Source organism: Bufo gargarizans, chromosome 3, assembly GCF_014858855.1.
Source record: "Bufo gargarizans isolate SCDJY-AF-19 chromosome 3, ASM1485885v1, whole genome shotgun sequence".
Lineage (NCBI taxonomy): Eukaryota > Metazoa > Chordata > Amphibia > Anura > Bufonidae > Bufo > Bufo gargarizans.
Genome location: NC_058082.1, coordinates 5,009,453 through 5,029,630, shown reverse-complemented (window position 1 = coordinate 5,029,630; position 20,178 = coordinate 5,009,453). Strand labels below are relative to the sequence as shown.

General features: G+C 49.4%; 1 protein-coding gene across 7 annotated transcripts in view; it reads right to left on the bottom strand.

The window, feature by feature from the left end:
- Positions 1–20,178, bottom strand: part of LOC122932527 (NACHT, LRR and PYD domains-containing protein 12-like) — a 343,399-nt gene that overhangs the window by 290,827 nt on the left and 32,394 nt on the right. For all 7 annotated transcript variants that reach the window (XR_006388313.1, XM_044286994.1, XM_044286999.1 and 4 more), the window contains exon 3: positions 1,266–1,318. Coding sequence is in view for 6 of the 7 variants with exons in the window: in XM_044286994.1 (XP_044142929.1) it covers positions 1,266–1,290 (25 nt within the window). In the remaining variant the exon portion in view is untranslated. The remainder of the gene's footprint in view (positions 1–1,265; positions 1,319–20,178) is intronic.

The following is a 20,178-nucleotide window of genomic DNA, read 5'->3' as shown; positions in this document are numbered from 1 at the left end:
GTCAGGGTGAGATCTGTGGCAAAACGGAAACAATTGCTCACCAAATACTGCTGCTATAAATTGCGGTTTTGTGGTGCACTCACTTGCACTTGTGTGCAGGGACCCAAAGGTGGTTAAGGGTGCGTTCACACACTGCATTAGAAATCTGTAGTGATCCACTTGTCTGTATTTTACCAAACATTTAAGCAATTTAAATACCATGGATAATATACAAAGCAGTTTCCTCAATGACAGAGATGAAGATTATAATTTCCATATCGACATTTAGGTGCAGAGGGTGGGAGGACCTGGAGACACACCATATGTCACACTGCAATAAGGGCACAGTATGATGGTAATATCCTGATACTAATGGGAGAAGGGTGGGAAGACAATGCTGCTACCAGTGGGGGTGGGGTGGGAAGGAAGACCATGCTGCAGCTAGTGGGGTGGGGTGGGAGAATGCTGCTGCCAGTGGGAAAGGAGTGGGAAAAGGGACAATGCTGCTGTCAGTGGGAAAGGAGTGGAAGAGGGGGTTCATCGGCCTGTTAGGCTGTTTCCGTGACCTTGGCCACCGGGGGCCTTCGCTTATTCTGATCTCGCTATGGAACGGTGAGATGGGACAACCCCTTTAAGGGAGTAGAGAGGGGGCTGTATTGTATGAGGAGCAGTGGTGTTTGGGTGCCAGGGCTGCTTTTTTAAAGGGAACTCCGGGTGTTTTATATTGACGACCTATCCTCAGTATAGGCCAATAGTATCAGTATGGCGGGGTCTGACTCCTGGTGCCCCCACCGATCAGCTGTTTGAGGAGAAGGCGACACCCCATTGAGCGCTGTAGCCTTGTCGCAGCTTACTAAGCACAGCGCCTTCGATTGTATACTGGCTGTGCTTGGTATTGCATTTCAGCCCTATTCACTTGAACAGGACTGAGCTGGGCCCGGGCCATGTAACCAATGAATGTGACATCACTAAATGAGGAATAGGCTGCAGGGCTCACCGGAGCGCCGTGGTCTCTTCGCAGCTGATCGGCGGGGGGCTGAGAGAGGGACCCCCACTGGTCTGATACTGATGAGCTATTCTGGAGAGGACATCAATGTCAAAATCGCAGACAACCCCTTTAATCGCAGTCCGGCCCTGCAGCAGCCATACCACAGTATATATCTGCAGTGTGACCCCATTTCCTATTAAGTCTGTTCCTCATCAGGACATTGGAAGATGAGAATCGTACAGATGTCGTAGATCAGTCACCGCATCCAGTAATAAGAGAGAAGAGGAGGAATCCTTACCATCGCTGGGGGTTATAATGCTCATCCTGGACCTGGGACGATATCAAAATCTCCTGCAACATAAAAAAAACTTTGTTACATTTAGGAGAAGAAAAAAGAAAATTTTTCTTTAACCCCTTAAGAAGCGGCAGATTTTCCTCCCCACATTCTGACGTAAGGTTTGTATATTCACATTCATGTGGCTGATGAGGTTTAGTGTTAAAATAGAGAAAGCAGAGGAGAGCCGGGTGTGTAGGATCGGGGTATCAGGGATTGACAGGGAGAAGGGCAGCCTCCCACCTGGTGCTGTTGTGCTGAGTGTGCAACCCAGAACGCTCGTAGCGTGGTAGACGCCTGCTGCCCCGCACCCTCCTACGGTACTCAGGGTCCAGTGATCAACCAGGGAAGAAGAAAAATAAAGGACTTTATCGGCGGCACGGCAAGGAAGAGTCAGAAAGACCTTGAGTGAAGAAGAACTCAACTATATTCATGATCAACAATGTGTTTCGGGTTGGAGTGACCCTTTCCTCAGGTAAGTACGTGAACAGCAGTGGTGCACCTCCAATAGAGGCAGACCAGGCAGCTGCTATGGGGCCCCTGTGGGAAGGGAGCCCATAGTGGAGGATAGGCCACACCCACTAATTAAACTTCTATAGGTAGCAGCTAAACTCCATGCAAGAAACTGACCTTCTGACGTCACTGGGTCACATTACATTCTTTTGTCACGTGACTTTTGAATAGAAGGGTCGGAAACTGAAGCAACAAAACCCACTTATATAGCTACCTTTGAGAGTAGACTATAGGACATGAAGAAAGACCTTTGGTGATGTCATCATCACCATGTGACCAGTTCAGGAAGCCAAGGCATAGCAGGGCAGGGAAGTCTGAAGGACCTTTGGTGATGTCATCATCATGTGACCAGTGCAGACAACTGGTGAAACCTGTGTGATGTGGCTGTGAGGGGGCGGAGCTTGTGTGTGGAGCCTGGAGGAGAGATTAGTGGTGTCCTGGTATAGTCCATATAACATCCTAGAAATACTTGGAGTTGTAGTTCTGTCCTATTATGTCCCTCTAAATGTAATTGCAACTTATGCCCTAGTACAGTCCGGTAATACTGGGAGTTGTGGTGCTGTCTTATTATAGGTATTATATATAGGTATATAACTGGCTGTATGTCATGCCCTGCTCAGGTTATGTGCGGAGGTCTGCCAGGTTAGCAGCATGTGTGTAGTTTTGTTTTGGGTTTGAAGTTGAGCTGTTTCCACCTCTCTTCAGGTGCACTGGGTGGGGAGGAAGGAAGGAAGGAAAGGCAGTCACACTGTCAGAATTTTCTGCTTCATGGCTCCGCTGGTGGGAGTCAGTCCAGCCTTGAACCTAAGGTTGCTCTCCCTGATCGGTTTTCTGGGGGTGTGGATGACTTTATCCTCTTTAGAATGTCATGCAAGCTGTATTTTCAGCTGCGGCCGTCTTCATCTGGTGATGAGAGTCAGAGAGTAGGGATAATCATTTCCCTGCTTAAAGGGGAAGCGCAGTCCTGGGCCTTTTCTCTGCCGACCGGTTCCCTGGCCATCCTGTCGGTGGATGAATATTTTAAAGCCTTGGGATTGATTTATGATGATGCAGATCGGGCCTCGATGGCGGAATCTAAGTTGTGTACTTTATTACAAGGAGAACATACTGCAGAAGCGTATTGTGTTGAGTTTAGGAGATGGGCTACAGAGTCTGAGTGGAATTATCCCGCGCTTCGTAGTCAGTTTTGTCAGGGGTTGTCTGAGAGATTGAAAGATGCCCTCGCTTTTCATGAGTATCCGGATACGTTGGAGAATGCTATGTCTTTGGCAGTACTGTTAGATAGACGCATTAATGAGAGGTGTAAGGTTCCCTCCGCGCGAGGGATCCCTTCTGTGAGTGGGTTCGTCTCACCAGTTCCCCAGAGTATTATGACATGTAATTCTGGGGTAGGGAAGGAACCCATGCAGCTGGGTCATGTGTCGTTCTGTTCTGGTAATGCTAGCTATGTTATTACTGTGGAGAAAGTGGTCATTTTGTTTATGCTTGTCCTTTTGTTAAACCGCATGTTGATGATAAAGAATCACAAAGAGGCTTACATAAAGAGAAAAAAAAACATCCCTGATTCTTGGTAGTGTGAATGGGGTGCAAGTATGCAATCTGCCTGCAATACTCGTTTTCTCTAAATCTCCGGTCGCAGTTGGTTTATTCTTTGTTAAGAAAAAGGATGGATCGCTTAGACCCCGTTTGGATTTCCGGGAATTGAACCGTATTTCGGTCCGTGATCCATATCCCCTTCCTTTGATCTCTGACCTTTTTTTTTGATCAAATTGTTGGAGCCAAGTTGTACTCCAAGTTAGATTTAAGAGGGGCCTACAATCTGATCAGAATCAAGGAGGGGGGTGAGTGGAAAACGGCCTTCAACACGCCTTCACATGTCGATGTGTAAATGTCAATGACATTTTCAATCATTTTGTGGGAAGGTTTGTTGTAATTTACTTGGATGACATTCTAATTTACTCTCCTGATCAGAAGACCCATCAGTATCACGTGAGACAGGTTTTCTCGATCCGAAAATACATTATATGCTAAATTGGAGAAATGTAATATAAGAAGAATGGGCACTCTTATATCTGGACCACACAGTTGGTAAAGCGACACTAGTTTATTAATAGCAATGATCACCATACATAAAAGTTAATAGCGGTACATAAAGTTATATGCCCTATCTAAAAATTGACTCCTACAATAATAAAATTGATAAAAAATATATAAAAATCAATAAAAAGATTGACAGTACAATAAAATCTTCAATCCGCTGATGTAGCTGATAAGATAAGAAGGTCAGGAGGCCTAATATCCCGGCCAGATAGAAAAGAGAGTGTGGAACCTAGGTCTGTTCCAACTGCCTGTATATAATCTATCAGCTGCAGCAGTGGTGAATACCGGATTCCGATTCGGTCCCCACAAGTGACCCCATTTGGAAAGAAGACACCCCAAGGTATTCGCTGATGGGCATAGTGAGTTCATAGAAGTTTTTATTTTTTGTCACAAGTTAGTGGAATATGAGACTTTGTAATAAAAAATAAAAATAAAAAAAATCATCATTTTCCGCTAACTTGTGACAAAAAATAAAAAATTCTAGGAACTCGCCGTGCCCCTCACGGAATACCTTGGGGTGTCTTCTTTCCAAAATGGGGTCACTTGTGGGGTAGTTATACTGCCCTGGCATTCTAGGGGCCCTAATGTGTGGTAAGTAGTTTGAAATGAAAATCTGTAAAAAATGGCCGGTGAAATCCGAAAGGTGCTCTTTGAAATGTGGGCCCCTTTGCCTACCTAGGCTGCAAAAAAGTGTCACACATGTGGTGTCTCCGTACTCAGGAGAAGTTGGGCAATGTGTTTTGGGGTGTCATTTTACATATACCCATGCTGGGTAAGATAAATATCTCGGCAAAAGACAACTTTTCCCATTTTTTTATACAAAGTTGGCATTTGACCAAGATATTTCTCTTACCCAGCAAAAAAAAAAATATCATAATTTTCCGCTAACTTCTGGTTGAAGTGGTCTATGAGGGGCCGAATTTTGTGGAGCTGGTCAAAAGCTGGGTGGCATCTGGGACGGGAGGTGCTGTTGTCGCTAAAGTGCAGGAAACGCAGGATGGTCTCAAAACGTGCCCTGGACATAGCAGCAGAGAACATGGGCATGTGATGAATCGGGTTTGTGGACCAATATGACCACAATTCATGCTTTTTGGTTAGACCCATGTTCAGGAGAAGGCCCAGAAAATGTTTAATTTCGGAAACTTGGACTGGTTTCCACCGGAAAGGCTGGGCATAATAGCTTCGGGTTGGCGGCTATAAATTGAGTGGCATACCGATTTGTTTCTGCCACGACTAAGTCCAAGAGCTCCGCAGTCAAGAACAGCTCAAGAAATCCCAGGGCCGAACCGATCTGAGCTGTCTCAACCCGAACTCCAGACTGGGCAGTGAAAGGGGGAACTACAGGTGAGGCTGAAGTTGGTGACTGCCAATCAGGGTTTGCCAGCACCTCGAGACTCTAGGGGCTCTACGGGCCTGCCTGTGCGGTGGCTGCGACGGGGTGACTACTGCACGTGCCACCGTACCAGCTTCAACTGCCCTTCTGGTGCTCGCCACTTCACCATGTTGTACGGCAGTGCTGGTACTAGGTCCAGGGAGGGCTGCGCTGCTGGTGTATGCCTCACCACGTGATCCGACAGCGCCAGCCCCACTCTGCTGCCCTTGAAACGGATCCTGCACAACCTGTGGTCTAGCGACACGGGGCCGGGTATGCCTGGTGCTATCGGGGACCTCAACCTCCTCGTCCGAACTTTGGGTCAGACTGCCACTGCTTTCTACAGGTTCATATTCTGACCCGCTAGATTCGTCAGATGAGGGTTCCCATTCCTCATCCGACTGGGTCAGAATCGTGTAGGCCTCTTCAGAAGAATACCCCCTGTTTGACATTTGGACTACTAAATTTAGGGGTCACGGCTGAGGATGGGGGAAACCCTCAGCCGTGTGATGCCAGATGATGCTGTGGCTACTCGGCCAGGAGAACAGGATAGGGAGCAGGTCACCTCCTACAGCGTCCCTACCCTGACCCTAACTCCTAACCTGCATGGGCCGACCTTTAAAAGGTAGGAGGACCCATGCGCAGGAACCTCGGAGCCCTGACTTACCCTCTGCAGATCCCTCAGCTAGGAGCTGGGTAAGACGACCTACTCCTCCAAGGCACGGAGGAGCAGGAGTCTCCATGGCCAAGCTGTTGGGAAAAGGGGAACTCATACAGCCTTACGGGAATGACAGGCGAACTATTAGTTCCACCAACCTGTCACAGCCTTGCTGACTGGATCCCTGCGCAAACAGGAATCCAGAACCGTAAGCTGAACCAAACACATAGGAAGGTCCCAACAGAACATAACATACAACATCAACACACAGCAAGACATAAACATAACGACAATATCTTTATGACCACAGGGGTGGCTCTCACTGGCAGGTAATATGCACAGGAGGCTGCTCCAGCCAAGCATGACTGAAGCAACCTACTGAGCCATGCCAAACACCAAGGCTATATAGGCAAAGAAGCCACACCCCACATTCGGACACACCCAGTGACATCACACACACACTGGGAAAGGAGTTAACCCTTCCAGCACCACAGAAGGGAAACACACATAAAGGGGAAGTGACCAAACTAAGATCACCCTGTGGCTGTTGCCGCAGGCAACGACATGGGTGGCAGCCATCCTGGGAGACAGCGCGAGGGCCGGGACACTGCCACCACATGTACAACATACCAAACGTTGCCACGGGCAGCCACAGAGAAAGAAAGATGTCAAAGTGCACACCAGACAACACAAAGACAACACAAAGTGCACACCAGACATACAAACGTGCAAACGTGCATACACACACGCACATAACTCCAAGGGAACCGCACACATCACTGTTGTCCGCGGCAACCGCACTTGAGGCAAACAACATCATGCCTCAAGCTGCGTTTGAAACAACAACCCAAACCGCGGGCAACTGTATGCGGCTCCCAAGGAGTCACGGCCATAACCGTGGCCGTGACAGGTATTCCCTGAGACTACCCAAGAAAAAAAGCAAGCCTGTCTTACAAAGGGGAGGCTAGCAAAGTACCGGAGGCCGCTGCGATTGATAAAAAATATCAAAACTGATTTTTTTATCGCCGCAGCGCTTGTAAAGTGATTGTGCAGTGATCAAAAAAAATTATATTTTTTGTCACTGCGGCGGGGCGGGCGTGGGTGAACGCACGTGTGGGCGACCGATCAGGCCTGATCGGGCAAACACTGCGTTTTGGGTGGAGGGCAAGCTAAGGTGACACTAATACTATTATAGATCTGACTGTGAGCAGTTTTGATCACTTACAGATACTATAAAAGTACAGTCGTGGCCAAAAGTTTTGAGAATTACATAAATATTGGAAATTGGAAAAGTTGCTGCTTAAGTTTTTATAATAGCAATTTGCATATACTCCAGAATGTTATGAAGAGTGATCAGATGAATTGCATAGTCCTTCTTTGCCATGAAAATGAACTTAATCCCCAAAAAACCTTTCCACTGCATTTCATTGCGGTCATTAAAGGACCTGCTGAGATCATTTCAGTAATCGTCTTGTTAACTCAGGTGTGAATGTTGACGAGCACAAGTCTGAAGATCATTATGTCAGGCTGATTGCGTTAAAATGGCAGACTTGACATGTTAAAAGGAGGGTGATGCTTGAAATCAAGGCAAGGATATTGTGGCTACTAAGATTGCACCTCAATCAAAATTTATAGGATCATCAAGAACTTCAAGGAAAGAGGTTCAATTCTTGTTAAGAAGGCTTCAGGGCGTCTAAGAAAGTCCAGCAAGCGCCAGGGTCGTCTCCAAAAGAGGATTCAGCTGCGGGATCGGAGTGCCACCGGTGCAGAGCTTGCTCAGGAATGGCAGCAGGCAGGTGTGAGCGCATCTGCACGCACAGTGAGGCGAAGACTTTTTGAATATGGCCTGGTGTCAAGAAGGGCAGCAGAGAAGCCACTTCTCTCCACAAAAAAACATCAGGGACAGATTGATCTTCTGCAGAAAATATGGTGAATGGACTGCTGAGGACTGGGGCAAAGTCATATTCTCCTATGAAACCTCTTTCCGATTGTTTGGGGCATCTGGAAAAAGGCTTGTCCGGAGAAGAAAAGGTGAGCGCTACCATCAGTCCTGTGTCATGCCAACAGTAAAGCATCCTGAGACCATTCATGTGTGGGGTTGCTTCTCATCCAAGGGAGTGGGCTCACTCACGATTTTGCCCAAAAACACAGCCATGAATAAAAAATGGTACCAAAACACCCTCCAACAGCAACTTCTTCCAACAATCCAACAACAGTTTGGTGAAGAACAATGCATTTTCCAGCACGATGGAGCACCGTGCCATAAGGCAAAAGTGATAACTAAGTGGCTCGGGGACCAAACGTTGACATTTTGGGTCCATATCCTGGAAACTCCCCAGATCTTAATCCCATTGAGAACTTGTGGTCAATCCTCAAGAGGCGGGTGGACAAACAAAAACCCACTAATTCTGACAAACTCCAAGAAGTGATTATGAAAGAATGGGTTGCCATCAGTCAGGAATTGGCCCAGAAGTGGATTGAGAGCATGCGCAGTCGGATTGCAGAGGTCCTGAAAAAGAAGGGCCAACACTGCAAATACTGACTCTGCATAAATGTCATGTAATTGTCGATAAAAGCCTTTGAAACGTATGAAGTGCGTGTAATTATATTTCACTACATCACAGAAACAACTGAAACAAAGATCTAAAAGCAGTTTAGCAGCAAACTTTGTGAAAACTAATATTTGTGTCATTCTCAAAACTTTTGGCCACGACTGTACAAATGCTGATTAGCGATACGCTAATCAGCGACTGCGGTGCGGTGGGCTGGGCGCTAACTGACGCTAAACTACCTAACCAAGGGACCTAAACTATCCTAAAACCTAACAGTCAATACTAGTGAAAAAAAAATGTGACAGTTTACACTGATCACTTTTTTCCTTTCACTAGGTGATTGACAGGGGCGATCAAGGGGTGATCAAGGGGTTAATAAGGGTGCAGGGGGGTGATCTGGGGCTAAGTGAAGTGTTTGGTGCTACTCACTGTGATGTCTGCTCCTCTGCTGGAACCAACCGACGAAAAGGACCAGCAGAGGAGCAGAGAAGCCATTTAACACATCATATTTACAAATATAATGTGTTATCTGGCTTTTGATTCGATTTTTTAAAAATCATCAGCTTGCCAGCCACAATCATTGGCTGGCAAGCTGATGACGCGACCCCCCTCTAACTTTTGCCGGCCCACGATGCGCATGCGCGGGCCGCCTTTGAGCGAAATCTCGCGTCTCGCGAAATGACGCGTATATGCGTGACTCTGCGCAGGGCTGCCGCCTCCGGAACGCGATCCTGCGTTAGGCGGTCCGGAGGCGGTTAAGGAATGTTTTGCGTCTGCTCCCATTCTGATACAGCCCTATGTGTCTCAGCCTTTCGTGGTGGAGGTGGATGCATCAGAGGTGGGGGTTGGAGCAGTGTTGTCGCAGGGTTCATCTCTTTGCAAGTTGCGTCCGTGATGTAGGAGATAGGGAATTGTTGGCCATCAAATTGGCCTTTGAGGAATGGCGTCACTGGTTGGAGGGGGCGTCTCATCCCGTTACGGTATATACTGATCATAAGAACTTGGCTTACCTGCAATCTGCCAAGCGTCTGAATCCTAGACAGGCTAGATGGTCACTGTTCTTTACTAGGTTCAACTTTGTGGTTAGTTTTCGCCCGGGGGTTAAAAACGTCAAGGCGGATGCATTGTCTCGTAATTTTCCTGGGGGAGATGATTCAGAGGATCCTGCTCCGAATTTGGCTGATGGGGTGGTTGTCTCCGCTCTGTACCCCGAGTTGGAGATGGAGGTGTTGGGAGCCCAGGAGGAGGCTCCGGATTCTTGTCCCCCAGGTAGGTTGTTTGTTTCTGCTGGATTGCGATACAAGGTATTCAAGGAACATCACGATACTGTTCTTGCGGGACATCCTGGTGGCAAGTCCACCTTTGATCTGATTTCCCGGAGGTTCTGGTGGCCCGGGTTACGTAAGAGTGTTGAGGATTACGTAGCAGATTGTTGTCATGGTCTTACCTTCTTGCTGTTCTCCTTCGTTTGACATGTGCTGGCGGCCATCTTGGTTTCTGGGTTTCTTGTAGCCTCCCACCCGGCGGCTTCTCCTCCCCACTGGGAGGAGCTGGACGCCTAGCTCATATATATAGGAGGTCTGTGGCTTCAGTTCCTTGCTTGGTCCTCCTGTGTTCACATGCTTCTAAGACCGCTGCTGCTTCTGGTTCCTGATCCTGGCTTCGTCTGACTACCCTGCTGGTTCCTGATCCAGGCTTCGTCTGACTACCCTGCTGGTTCCTGATCCAAGCTTCGTCTGATTACCCTGCTGGTTCCTGATCCAAGCTTCGTCTGATTACCCTGCTGGTTCCTGATCCAAGCTTCGTCTGATTACCCTCCTGGTCCCTGACCTCTGGCTTCGCAAGACCCTGCTTCGGTTTAGCCATCCGTTTGGACTTTTGCCTTACAGCTTGATTTTCAATAAAGCCTTCTTATTTCCACTTATCTCTTGTTGTACGTCTGGTTCATGGTTCCTTGACATTAGGACCAAGCCATGAATTCTGACGGTACAGGGCCATCCTCGCTACCTACGCTGGTTGCCAGACTTGATCAGCAGGATCACCTGTTGGGTCGGTTCGCTGTGGCGTTGCAAACCCTGCTTGAACGCACGGCTCATTTAGCTTCCGTTGCCGATGGGTCGGTTGTCGCTCCTGGGCCCGCTCCTACTGCCGCTCCGGTTGTTGCGCCAGAGTCTACCCCGACACCTGTTGCTGCGCCTGCGGTGTTTCGGGGTATGACCGGTTCTGCCCCCCTTCCACAGCGCTTTGGGGGTGAGCCAACTCAGTGCCGAGGTTTCCTTAACCAGGTGGGCATTTATTTCGAGTTGCTGCCACATGCCTTTCCTACTGAGAGATCAAAGGTGGGCTTCTTGATCTCGCTGCTCTCGGACAAGGCCTTGGCCTGGGCCAGCCCTTTATGGGAGAACAACAATCCGGTGGTTGCCGAGTTTTCCGGTTTTGTTGCTTCTCTTCGGAAGGTATTCGATGTGCCGGCTCGTACTGCCTCTGCTGCGAAGCTCCTTATGTCCATCAGACAGGGTTCACGATCCGTAGCTGAATACGCCATTGAGTTTCGTACCCTGGCAGCAGAGGTGGGCTGGAATAATGAGGCTCTGGTCGCTGCTTTCTCTCATGGTCTCTCGGATGCCTTGAAGGATGAGGTTGCAGCTAAGGACCTACCAGTGGAGCTCGAGTCTCTTATTTCTTTCCTGATTTTGATTGACACCAGACTCAGGGAGAGACCTTTCTTTAGGGAGAGCCTGCGGAGGTCTTCTAACAGATTGGCGCCTACGTTTGCTGTCCCACCCGTGCCTCCCTCTCCTCCCACGCCTCCTGGGGATGACTTGTCTGGGGGTGAACCCATGCAGCTGGGGTTTGCTCGCCTGTCCGAGGGGGAGAGGGCACTCCGGAGACGCGAGGGCCGATGCATGTACTGTGGTCTCGGTGGGCATTTTCGGTTGGCATGCCCGAACCGTCCGGGAAACGCTCGCACCTGAGATCCTGTCGGGGGCAGATCTTGGGTGGAGTCTCCTCGTCCCCGGTTTCCCGTGTTGACAAACCACTGATTACTGTTGTCCTCTCCTGGGTCGGGGGCTCGGTGACGACTCAGGCGTTGGTGGACTCTGGTGCTGGTGGTTTGTTCATTGATAGTGTGTTCGCTGCCGCCAATTCCATTCCTCTGCAGCCTCGAGGTTCCCCACTGGCTCTTGAGGCGATAGATGGCAGACCCCTTCTGCCGCCACACGTGACTCATGAGACCCTTCCAGTGGGGATGGCCATTGGTGCCGTTCACAGTGAGTCGGTCTGTCTCCAGGTTATTTCGTCTCCACACTACTCGGTGGTCTTGGGGTACCCCTGGCTCCAGAAGCATAATCCGACTTTCGATTGGAGGTCGGCCGAGATCCTCTCGTGGTCACCGCAGTGTGGGGCTAGTTGCATCCATGGGTCTGTCAAGTTGCTGTGTACTTCCTCGGACTCTCTGTTGCCTCCTGAATACGAGGAGTACCGGGATGTATTCGATAAGGTGCGTGCGGTTGCCCTACCTCCGCACCGCCCATACGATTGTGCCATAGAGTTACAATCTGGTGCCGTTCCTCCTCGTGGCAAAGTCTATCCACTGTCGGTAGCGGAGAATGAGGCCATGGAGGAGTACGTGAGGGAGGCGCTTTCACGCGGACACATTCGCAAATCCTCGTCCCCGGCAGGGGCTGGATTTTTCTTTGTGAAAAAGAAGGGCGGCGAGTTGAGGCCTTGCATCGATTACAGGGGTCTCAATCGCATCACGATCAAGAACGCTTACCCGATACCCTTGATTTCCGAGCTGTTCGATCGCCTTAAAGGGGCCACGGTCTTTACCAAACTCGACCTGAGGGCGGCATATAACCTGGTAAGGATCAAGGCGGGCGATGAGTGAAAGACCGCGTTTAACACCAGGACCGGTCATTATGAATCCTTGGTTATGCCCTTTGAGTTGTGCAATGCGCCCGCAGTCTTCCAGGAATTCATCAACGATGTTTTCCGTGACCTGTTGCAGCAGTGTGTGGTGGTCTATTTGGATGACATCTTGGTATATTCTGAATCCATGGAGGCCCACATTCTGGATGTCAGACGAGTGTTGCAACGGTTACGGGAGAACAAGCTGTTCGGTAAGCTTGAGAAATGCGAATTTCACCGATCCCAGGTAACCTTCTTAGGTTACATCATTTCCGCTGAGGGGTTCTCCATGGACCCTGAGAAGGTTTCGGCTGTCTTACAGTGGCCCCAGCCCAGTGGTCTTCGTGCCCTGCAGCGCTTTTTGGGCTTCGCCAATTATTATCGGAAGTTCATCAGGGACTTTTCCATGCTAGCCAAGCCTCTCACGGATCTGACCAGGAAGGGCAGTAATCCCCAGGCCTGGCCGCTCGAGGCCATCCGAGCTTTTGAGGCTCTAAAGTCCGCCTTTGTGTCGGCTCCGATTCTGTCGCATCCCAACCCTGGGTTGCCTTTTGTCCTCGAGGTGGACGCGTCTGAGACGGGAGTAGGCGCCCTTCTGTCTCAGCGTAGAACACCAGAGGGTCCTCTGCTTCCTTGTGGGTTTTACTCCCGGAAACTGTCTTCCGCGGAGTGCAACTATCAGATTGGTGACAGGGAGTTATTGGCCATCGTGCAGGCCCTTAAAGAATGGAGGCACTTGCTCGAGGGCTCGGTGGTTCCGGTTCTCATCCTGACGGACCACAAGAATCTGACCTACCTCTCTGAGGCCAAGAGATTGACACCACGTCAGGCCAGATGGGCTCTGTTCTTGTCACGTTTTAATTACGTGGTCTCCTACCTACCCGGTTCCAAGAACATCAGAGCGGATGCCTTATCACGGCAGTACTCCGAGCTGTCCGGGGAGGAGTCGATTCCGACTTCGGTCATACCTCCGAATCAGATCCTGGCCGCCATTCGCACCAGCCTGACCTCTCCCCTGGGTGAGCAGATTTTGGCGGCTCAATCTGGTGCTCCCTCTGGGAGACCCAACGGCAGATGTTTTGTGCCTGAGGAGTTGCGCACTCGGTTGTTGCGAACCTACCATAACTCCAAGGCCGCGGGGCATCCTGGAAAGAATCAGCTGTCCTGGGCTGTTTCACGTCTGTTCTGGTGGCCTTCTCTACGTTCCGACATCGCCGCATATGTAGCGGCATGCTCCGTTTGTGCCCAGAGTAAGTCCCCTCGGCACCGTCCGTTGGGCCTTTTGCAACCCATAGCCACCGGGGAGCGTCCATGGTCACACCTGGGGATGGATTTCATTGTGGACCTTCCTGCATCCCGAGGCCATACGGTCATTCTCATGATTGTGGATCGGTTTTCCAAAATGTGCCACTGTGTTCCTCTCAAGAAGTTACCCTCTGCACAAGAGTTGGCCACGATTTTTGCCAGGGAGGTCTTCCGGTTGCACGGTTTGCCCAAGGAGATTGTGTCGGATCGGGGGAGTCAGTTTGTGTCCAGGTTCTGGCGCTCCTTTTGCTCCCAGTTGGGGATTCATCTCTCTTTCTCCTCGGCCTACCACCCTCAGTCCAATGGGGACGCAGAACGATCCAATCAGGCCTTGGAGCAATTCCTTCGTTGCTATGTCTCCGATCACCAAGACAATTGGGTTTACCTCCTGCCTTGGGCTGAGTTTGCCAGGAACACGGCGGTGAACTCTTCCTCTGGGACGTCTCCCTTCATGGCCAATTATGGGTTCCAACCTGCCGTGTTACCAGAGGTATTCTCTCCCCAGGATATTCCGGCTGTGGAGGATCACCTTTCCGTCCTACGTGCTTCTTGGGTACAGATCCAGAGGTCCCTTGAGGTCTCTGCGCAGCGCCAGAGACTCCAGGCTGATCGCAGACGAGCGCCCGCTCCTTCCTACCAGGTCGGAGACCGCGTATGGTTGTCCACCCGCAACCTCAACCTTCGAGTGCCCACTCCCAAGCTGGCGCCTCGCTTTGTCGGTCCCTTCCGAGTGCTTCGCAGGGTAAACCCGGTAGCCTATGCCCTTGCGCTTCCTCCTGGCATGCGGATCTCCAACGTGTTTCATGTCTCCCTGTTGAAGCCACTGGTGTGTAATCGTTTCACTTCCTCGGTTCCTCGGCCTCGTCCGGTCCAAGTGGGCAATCGTGAGGAGTATGAGGTGAGCAATATCCTGGACTCACGCCTGGTCCGCGGTCGGGTGCAGTTTTTGGTCCATTGGCGTGGTTATGGTCCAGAGGAGCGTTCCTGGGTTCCCTCCGCAGATGTCCATGCTCCTGCCTTGCTCCGAGCCTTCCACGCACGCTTCCCTCAGAAACCGTTCTTTACTCCGCGGAGGAGGGGCCCTTGAGGGGGAGGTACTGTCATGGTCTTACCTTCTTGCTGTTCTCCTTCGTTTGACATGTGCTGGCGGCCATCTTGGTTTCTGGGTTTCTTGTAGCCTCCCACCCGGCGGCTTCTCCTCCCCACTGGGAGGAGCTGGACGCCTAGCTCATATATATAGGAGGTCTGTGGCTTCAGTTCCTTGCTTGGTCCTCCTGTGTTCACATGCTTCTAAGACCGCTGCTGCTTCTGGTTCCTGATCCTGGCTTCGTCTGACTACCCTGCTGGTTCCTGATCCAGGCTTCGTCTGACTACCCTGCTGGTTCCTGATCCAAGCTTCGTCTGATTACCCTGCTGGTTCCTGATCCAAGCTTCGTCTGATTACCCTCCTGGTCCCTGACCTCTGGCTTCGCAAGACCCTGCTTCGGTTTAGCCATCCGTTTGGACTTTTGCCTTACAGCTTGATTTTCAATAAAGCCTTCTTATTTCCACTTATCTCTTGTTGTACGTCTGGTTCATGGTTCCTTGACAATTGTGAGACCTGTGCACGGTCAAAGGTTCCTCACACTCGATCTTCTGGTTCACTTCTTCCATTGTCTATTCCATCTCGTCCTTGGACGCACTTGTCTACGGACTTTATTACTGATCTGCCGAGTTCCTCCGGGGAAACTGTGATTTTGGTAATTGTTGACCGTTTCAGTAAAATGGCTCACTTTGTATCGTTAGCTAGTCTGCCCAATGCTAAGACTGTTGCTCAGGTTTTTGTGGATAGCATCGTGAAATTACATGGCATTCCCTCGGATATGGTTTCTGATAGGGGCACGCAGTATGTTTCCAGGTTTTGGAGGGCGATCAAAACCTGGAGACCTACTTGAGGTGCTTTGTGGCTGAAAACCAGGAGGACTGGTCCTCATTCTTATCCCTAGCAGAATTTGCTTTGAATAATCGTAGGCAGGAGTCCGAGGGTAAGTCGCTATTTTTTGGAGCATACGGTTTTCATCCTCAGTTTGGTACCTTTTCTGGGACTAGTTCCTCTGGGATGCCAGAGGAGGAGAGATTTTCTTCTGACTTGTCTTCTATCTGGCGGAAGATTCAAGTTAATTTGGAGAGGATGGGTGAGAGGTATAAGCGAATGGCTGACAAGAGACGTATGACTGGTGTGGTTATCTACTAAAAATATTAAACTGAGAGTACCATCTTGGAAACTGGGTCCAAGATTTATTGGACCTTACAAAATATCCGCAGTGGTCAATCCAGTAGCGTTTCATCGGAATCTTCCGCAGATCTGGAGGATCCATGATTAGAGTTGAGCGAACCTGAACTGTAAAGTTCGGGTTCGTACCGAACTTTAGGTTTTTTGGCACCCGGACCCGAATCCGAACATTTACGTAAAAGTTTGGGTTCGAGTTCGGTGTTCGACGCTTTCTTGGCGCTTTTTGAAAGGCTGCACAGCAGCCAATCAACAAGCGTCATACTACTTGCCCCAAAAGGCCATCACAGCCATGCCTACTATTGGCATGGCTGTGACTGGCCAACTGCAGAATGTGACCCAGCCTCTATTTAAGCTGAAGTCACGTAGCGCCGACCGTCACTCTGCTCGGATTAGTGTAGGTTGAGGCTGCAGCTGCTGTGAGGGAGAGATCAGGGAGAAATCTTATCAAGAACTGCTTTTTTTACTCAGCGATCTACAGCAAATGTGTTTTGTGGGTGCAGTGCACAATTTTTTTAAGCCTGCCCTGAGCCAACTACTGCTGAAAACGAACTTTTTTTACTTCAGTTTGTCAATAACAATACATAATCGGCAGCCATTTTATGCATCGATAGTGCACCAGCACAGGATATCTGCATGTCTGCAAGTCCTGAAATATAGCTTTTTGCTTACTGGGGTTAAAAAAATACTTTTTTTCATATAGTGCACATCTAGGATTAGACGTGCATAAGTGAGTGTCACATTTAGGCCAGAAATACGGCTTTTTGGTTACTGGGGTGGAAAAACCCTCTAATATACTGCACATCTGGGATTAGACATGCATAAGTTACTGAGAAATTTAGGCCACAAATACCGCTGTCATATAGAGTTAAAAAAAATAAAAATGAGTGCAATACCCTACATCAGGGTTTTTATTGGCGGTTAATTATTTTTAGGGATGAGCAAACTCGAACTGTATAGTTCGGGTTCGTACCGAATTTTGGGGTGTCCGTGACACGGACCCGAACATTTTCGTAAAAGTCCGGGTTCGGTGTTCGTCGCTTTCTTGGCGCTTTTTGACGCTTTCTTGGCGCTTTTTGAAAGGCTGCAAAGCAGCCAATCAACAAGCGTCATACTACTTGCCCCAAGAGGCCGTCACAGCCATGCCTACTATTGGCATGGCTGTGATTGGCCAGAGCACCATGTGACCCAGCCTCTATTTAAGCTGGAGTCACATAGCGCCGCCCGTCACTCTGCTCTGATTAGCGTAGGGAGAGGTTGCGGCTGCGACAGTAGGGCGAGAATAGGCAGATTAACTCCTCCAAAGGACTTGATTATTGATCGATCTGCAGCTGTGGGTCATTGAGCTGCTGATACTCAATTGCTCACTGTTTTTAGGCTGCCCAGACCGTTTGTCAGTCACTTTTTTCTGGGGTGATCGGCGGCCATTTTGTGTCTTGTGGTGCGCCAGCACAAGCTGCGACCAAGTGCATTTAACCCTCAATGGTGTGGTTGTTTTTTGGCTAAAGCCTACATCAGGGTGAAGCTGTCACACCAAGTGCATTTAACCAGCAATAGTCTGTTTATTTTTTGGCCATATACTACATCAGGGGCAAGCTGCGCCCGTCACCAAGTGCATTTAACCCTCAGTAGTGTGGTTGGTCAAGCTGTCACACCAAGTGCATTTAACCAGCAATAGTCTGTTCATTTTTTTGGCCATATACTACATCAGGGGCAAGCTGCGCCCGTCACCAAGTGCATTTAACCCTCAGTAGTGTGGTTGGTCAAGCTGTCACACCAAGTGCATTTAACCAGCAATAGTGTGGTTATTTTTTGGCCATATCCCAGTCTAATTCTGTCAGTAAATCTATACCGGTCACCCAGCGCCTAAATACTAGGCCTCAAATTTATATCCCGCTAAATCTGTCGTTACCGCTGTACTGTTATGGCTGGGCAAGTTATTTAGTGTCCGTCAAAGCACATTTTTTGTTCTGGGTTGAAACACAATTCCCAATTTAGCAATTTCCTAATTTAGTGGTTTCTGCTGTATCAGAGCTATTTGAAATCTATCCCTAAAAGGGTATATAATATTCAAGGTGCACATAGGGTCATTCAGAATAACTTCACACACCCGCTACTGTGCATTTCCAAGTCTAATTCTGTCAGTAAATCTATCCCGGTCACCCAGCGCCTAAATACTAGGCCTCAAATTTATATTCAGCTGAATTTGAATACAATACATTGGGCCAAATAATATTTTTGTTGTTGTGGTGAACGATAACAATGAGGAAAACATCTAGTAAGGGACGCGGACGTGGACATGGTCGTGGTGGTGTTAGTGGACCCTCTGGTGCTGGGAGAGGACGTGGCCGTTCTGCCACATCCACACGTCCTAGTGTACCAACTACCTCAGGTCCCAGTAGCCGCCAGAATTTACAGCGATATTTGGTGGGGCCCAATGCCGTTCTAAGGATGGTAAGGCCTGAGCAGGTACAGGCATTAGTCAATTGGGTGGCCGACAGTGGATCCAGCACGTTCACATTATCTCCCACCCAGTCTTCTGCAGAAAGCGCACAGATGGCGCCTGAAAACCAACCCCATCAGTCTGTCACATCACCCCCATGCATACCAGGGAAACTGTCTCAGCCTCAAGTTATGCAGCAGTCTCTTATGCTGTTTGAAGACTCCGCTGGCAGGGTTTCCCAAGGGCATCCACCTAGCCCTTCCCCAGCGGTGAAAGACATAGACTGCACTGACGCACAACCACTTATGTTTCCTGATGATGAGGACATGGGAATACCACCTCAGCATGTCTCTGATGATGACGAAACACAGGTGCCAACTGCTGCGTCTTTCTGCAGTGTGCAGACTGAACAGGAGTTCAGGGAGGAAGACTGGGTGGAAGACGATGCAGGGGACGATGAGGTCCTAGACCCCACATGGAATGAAGGTCGTGCCACTGACTTTCACAGTTCGGAGGAAGAGGCAGTGGTGAGACCGAGCCAACAGCGTAGCAAAAGAGGGAGTGTTATGGAATGGATACTTGCTTGTTGAGCTAAGATGGCGGTCAGGCATTCAGCCTACACCTATAAACTAGAATCTTACTTTGTGTTTTTATCATGTGTTTCTTTGTGGTTTCCGTTCAGCTCAAGCAAGCAGTTACAAAGAAAGAAGTAGTAACGGTTTCACCCAGGAGCAAGGGGGGAGGGGGGAGGAATTTCCTCTGGCCATCAAGGTTACAGAAAAGTAGAGAGTTCATAGCCAATAGAAAATATATACTTTATCTTTCACCCCCCTCCCACTCTCTCCTCTCGTGAAAACTATGTATTGTCTGTTGTTTTCAGAAATAAACCAGAGATCCTTTTTAACCCCATGCAGTGGGTTGTCTGTCTGATCTCTCCGTGCACGTATCTTAATTTGGAGCAGTACATCAACCGAACTGGCAGTTTGGCCAGAACCAGAACAATTTTGGCGCCCAACGTGGGGCTCGAGGATTGGACCCTCTGTTCCCGTACCCCCAGAGACCAGACGAGGAGAGGCGCACTAACGGACACCGGGATCGCAACCCGTGATATGAGGTAGGAAAATTGAGTCATCTTGCCTATAAAGTGTCCCCTGGTGTAGCCTCTTGGTGTTCGTCTGAGGGAGGGGTGCGGAAGCAGTCTGGGACGTCCTCGAGGGCATGAAAGTAAGAACCCCATATGTTTTTTTAAAAGTCTTGATGTACTGTGTTGTGCCTATAAGTTGTGAAGACCCTGTTGACAAGTATCACTGCCTGTATCGGAGTTCAGCCCGGTGTCTGACTCGAATCTCCATAAAGGGGACGATCACAGATGGGTGGAGAGCGGTTCACGGTAGCCCAGAGTGTGCTGACCGGGACTCAAAGGTCTTCGCGTCCAGTGATTACTCTATGCAGAGGTCTTTAGGCGGCTTCAGTAGGTACGAGAGATAATGGGAAATGAGGAAAGTGTCCCGAAGGGTTACTGTTCACCTGAACAGTACGTGGCGGACAGGAGAGGCAAACGTTTCATAAAAGGATTAAGTAAGTTGGAGAAGAGTTAAAGGTGTCTGTAAAGGAGGCATCCTATGTAGTGCTACCTGGCAAGTGTTGTTAAACGAGAAGAGGGGGAAGTTAGAAGATGATAAATTGACAGACATAGTCCGTGTGTGGTTGGACTGTAGTAAAGAATTTGAACAGACCGGGGGGAACTAAATTT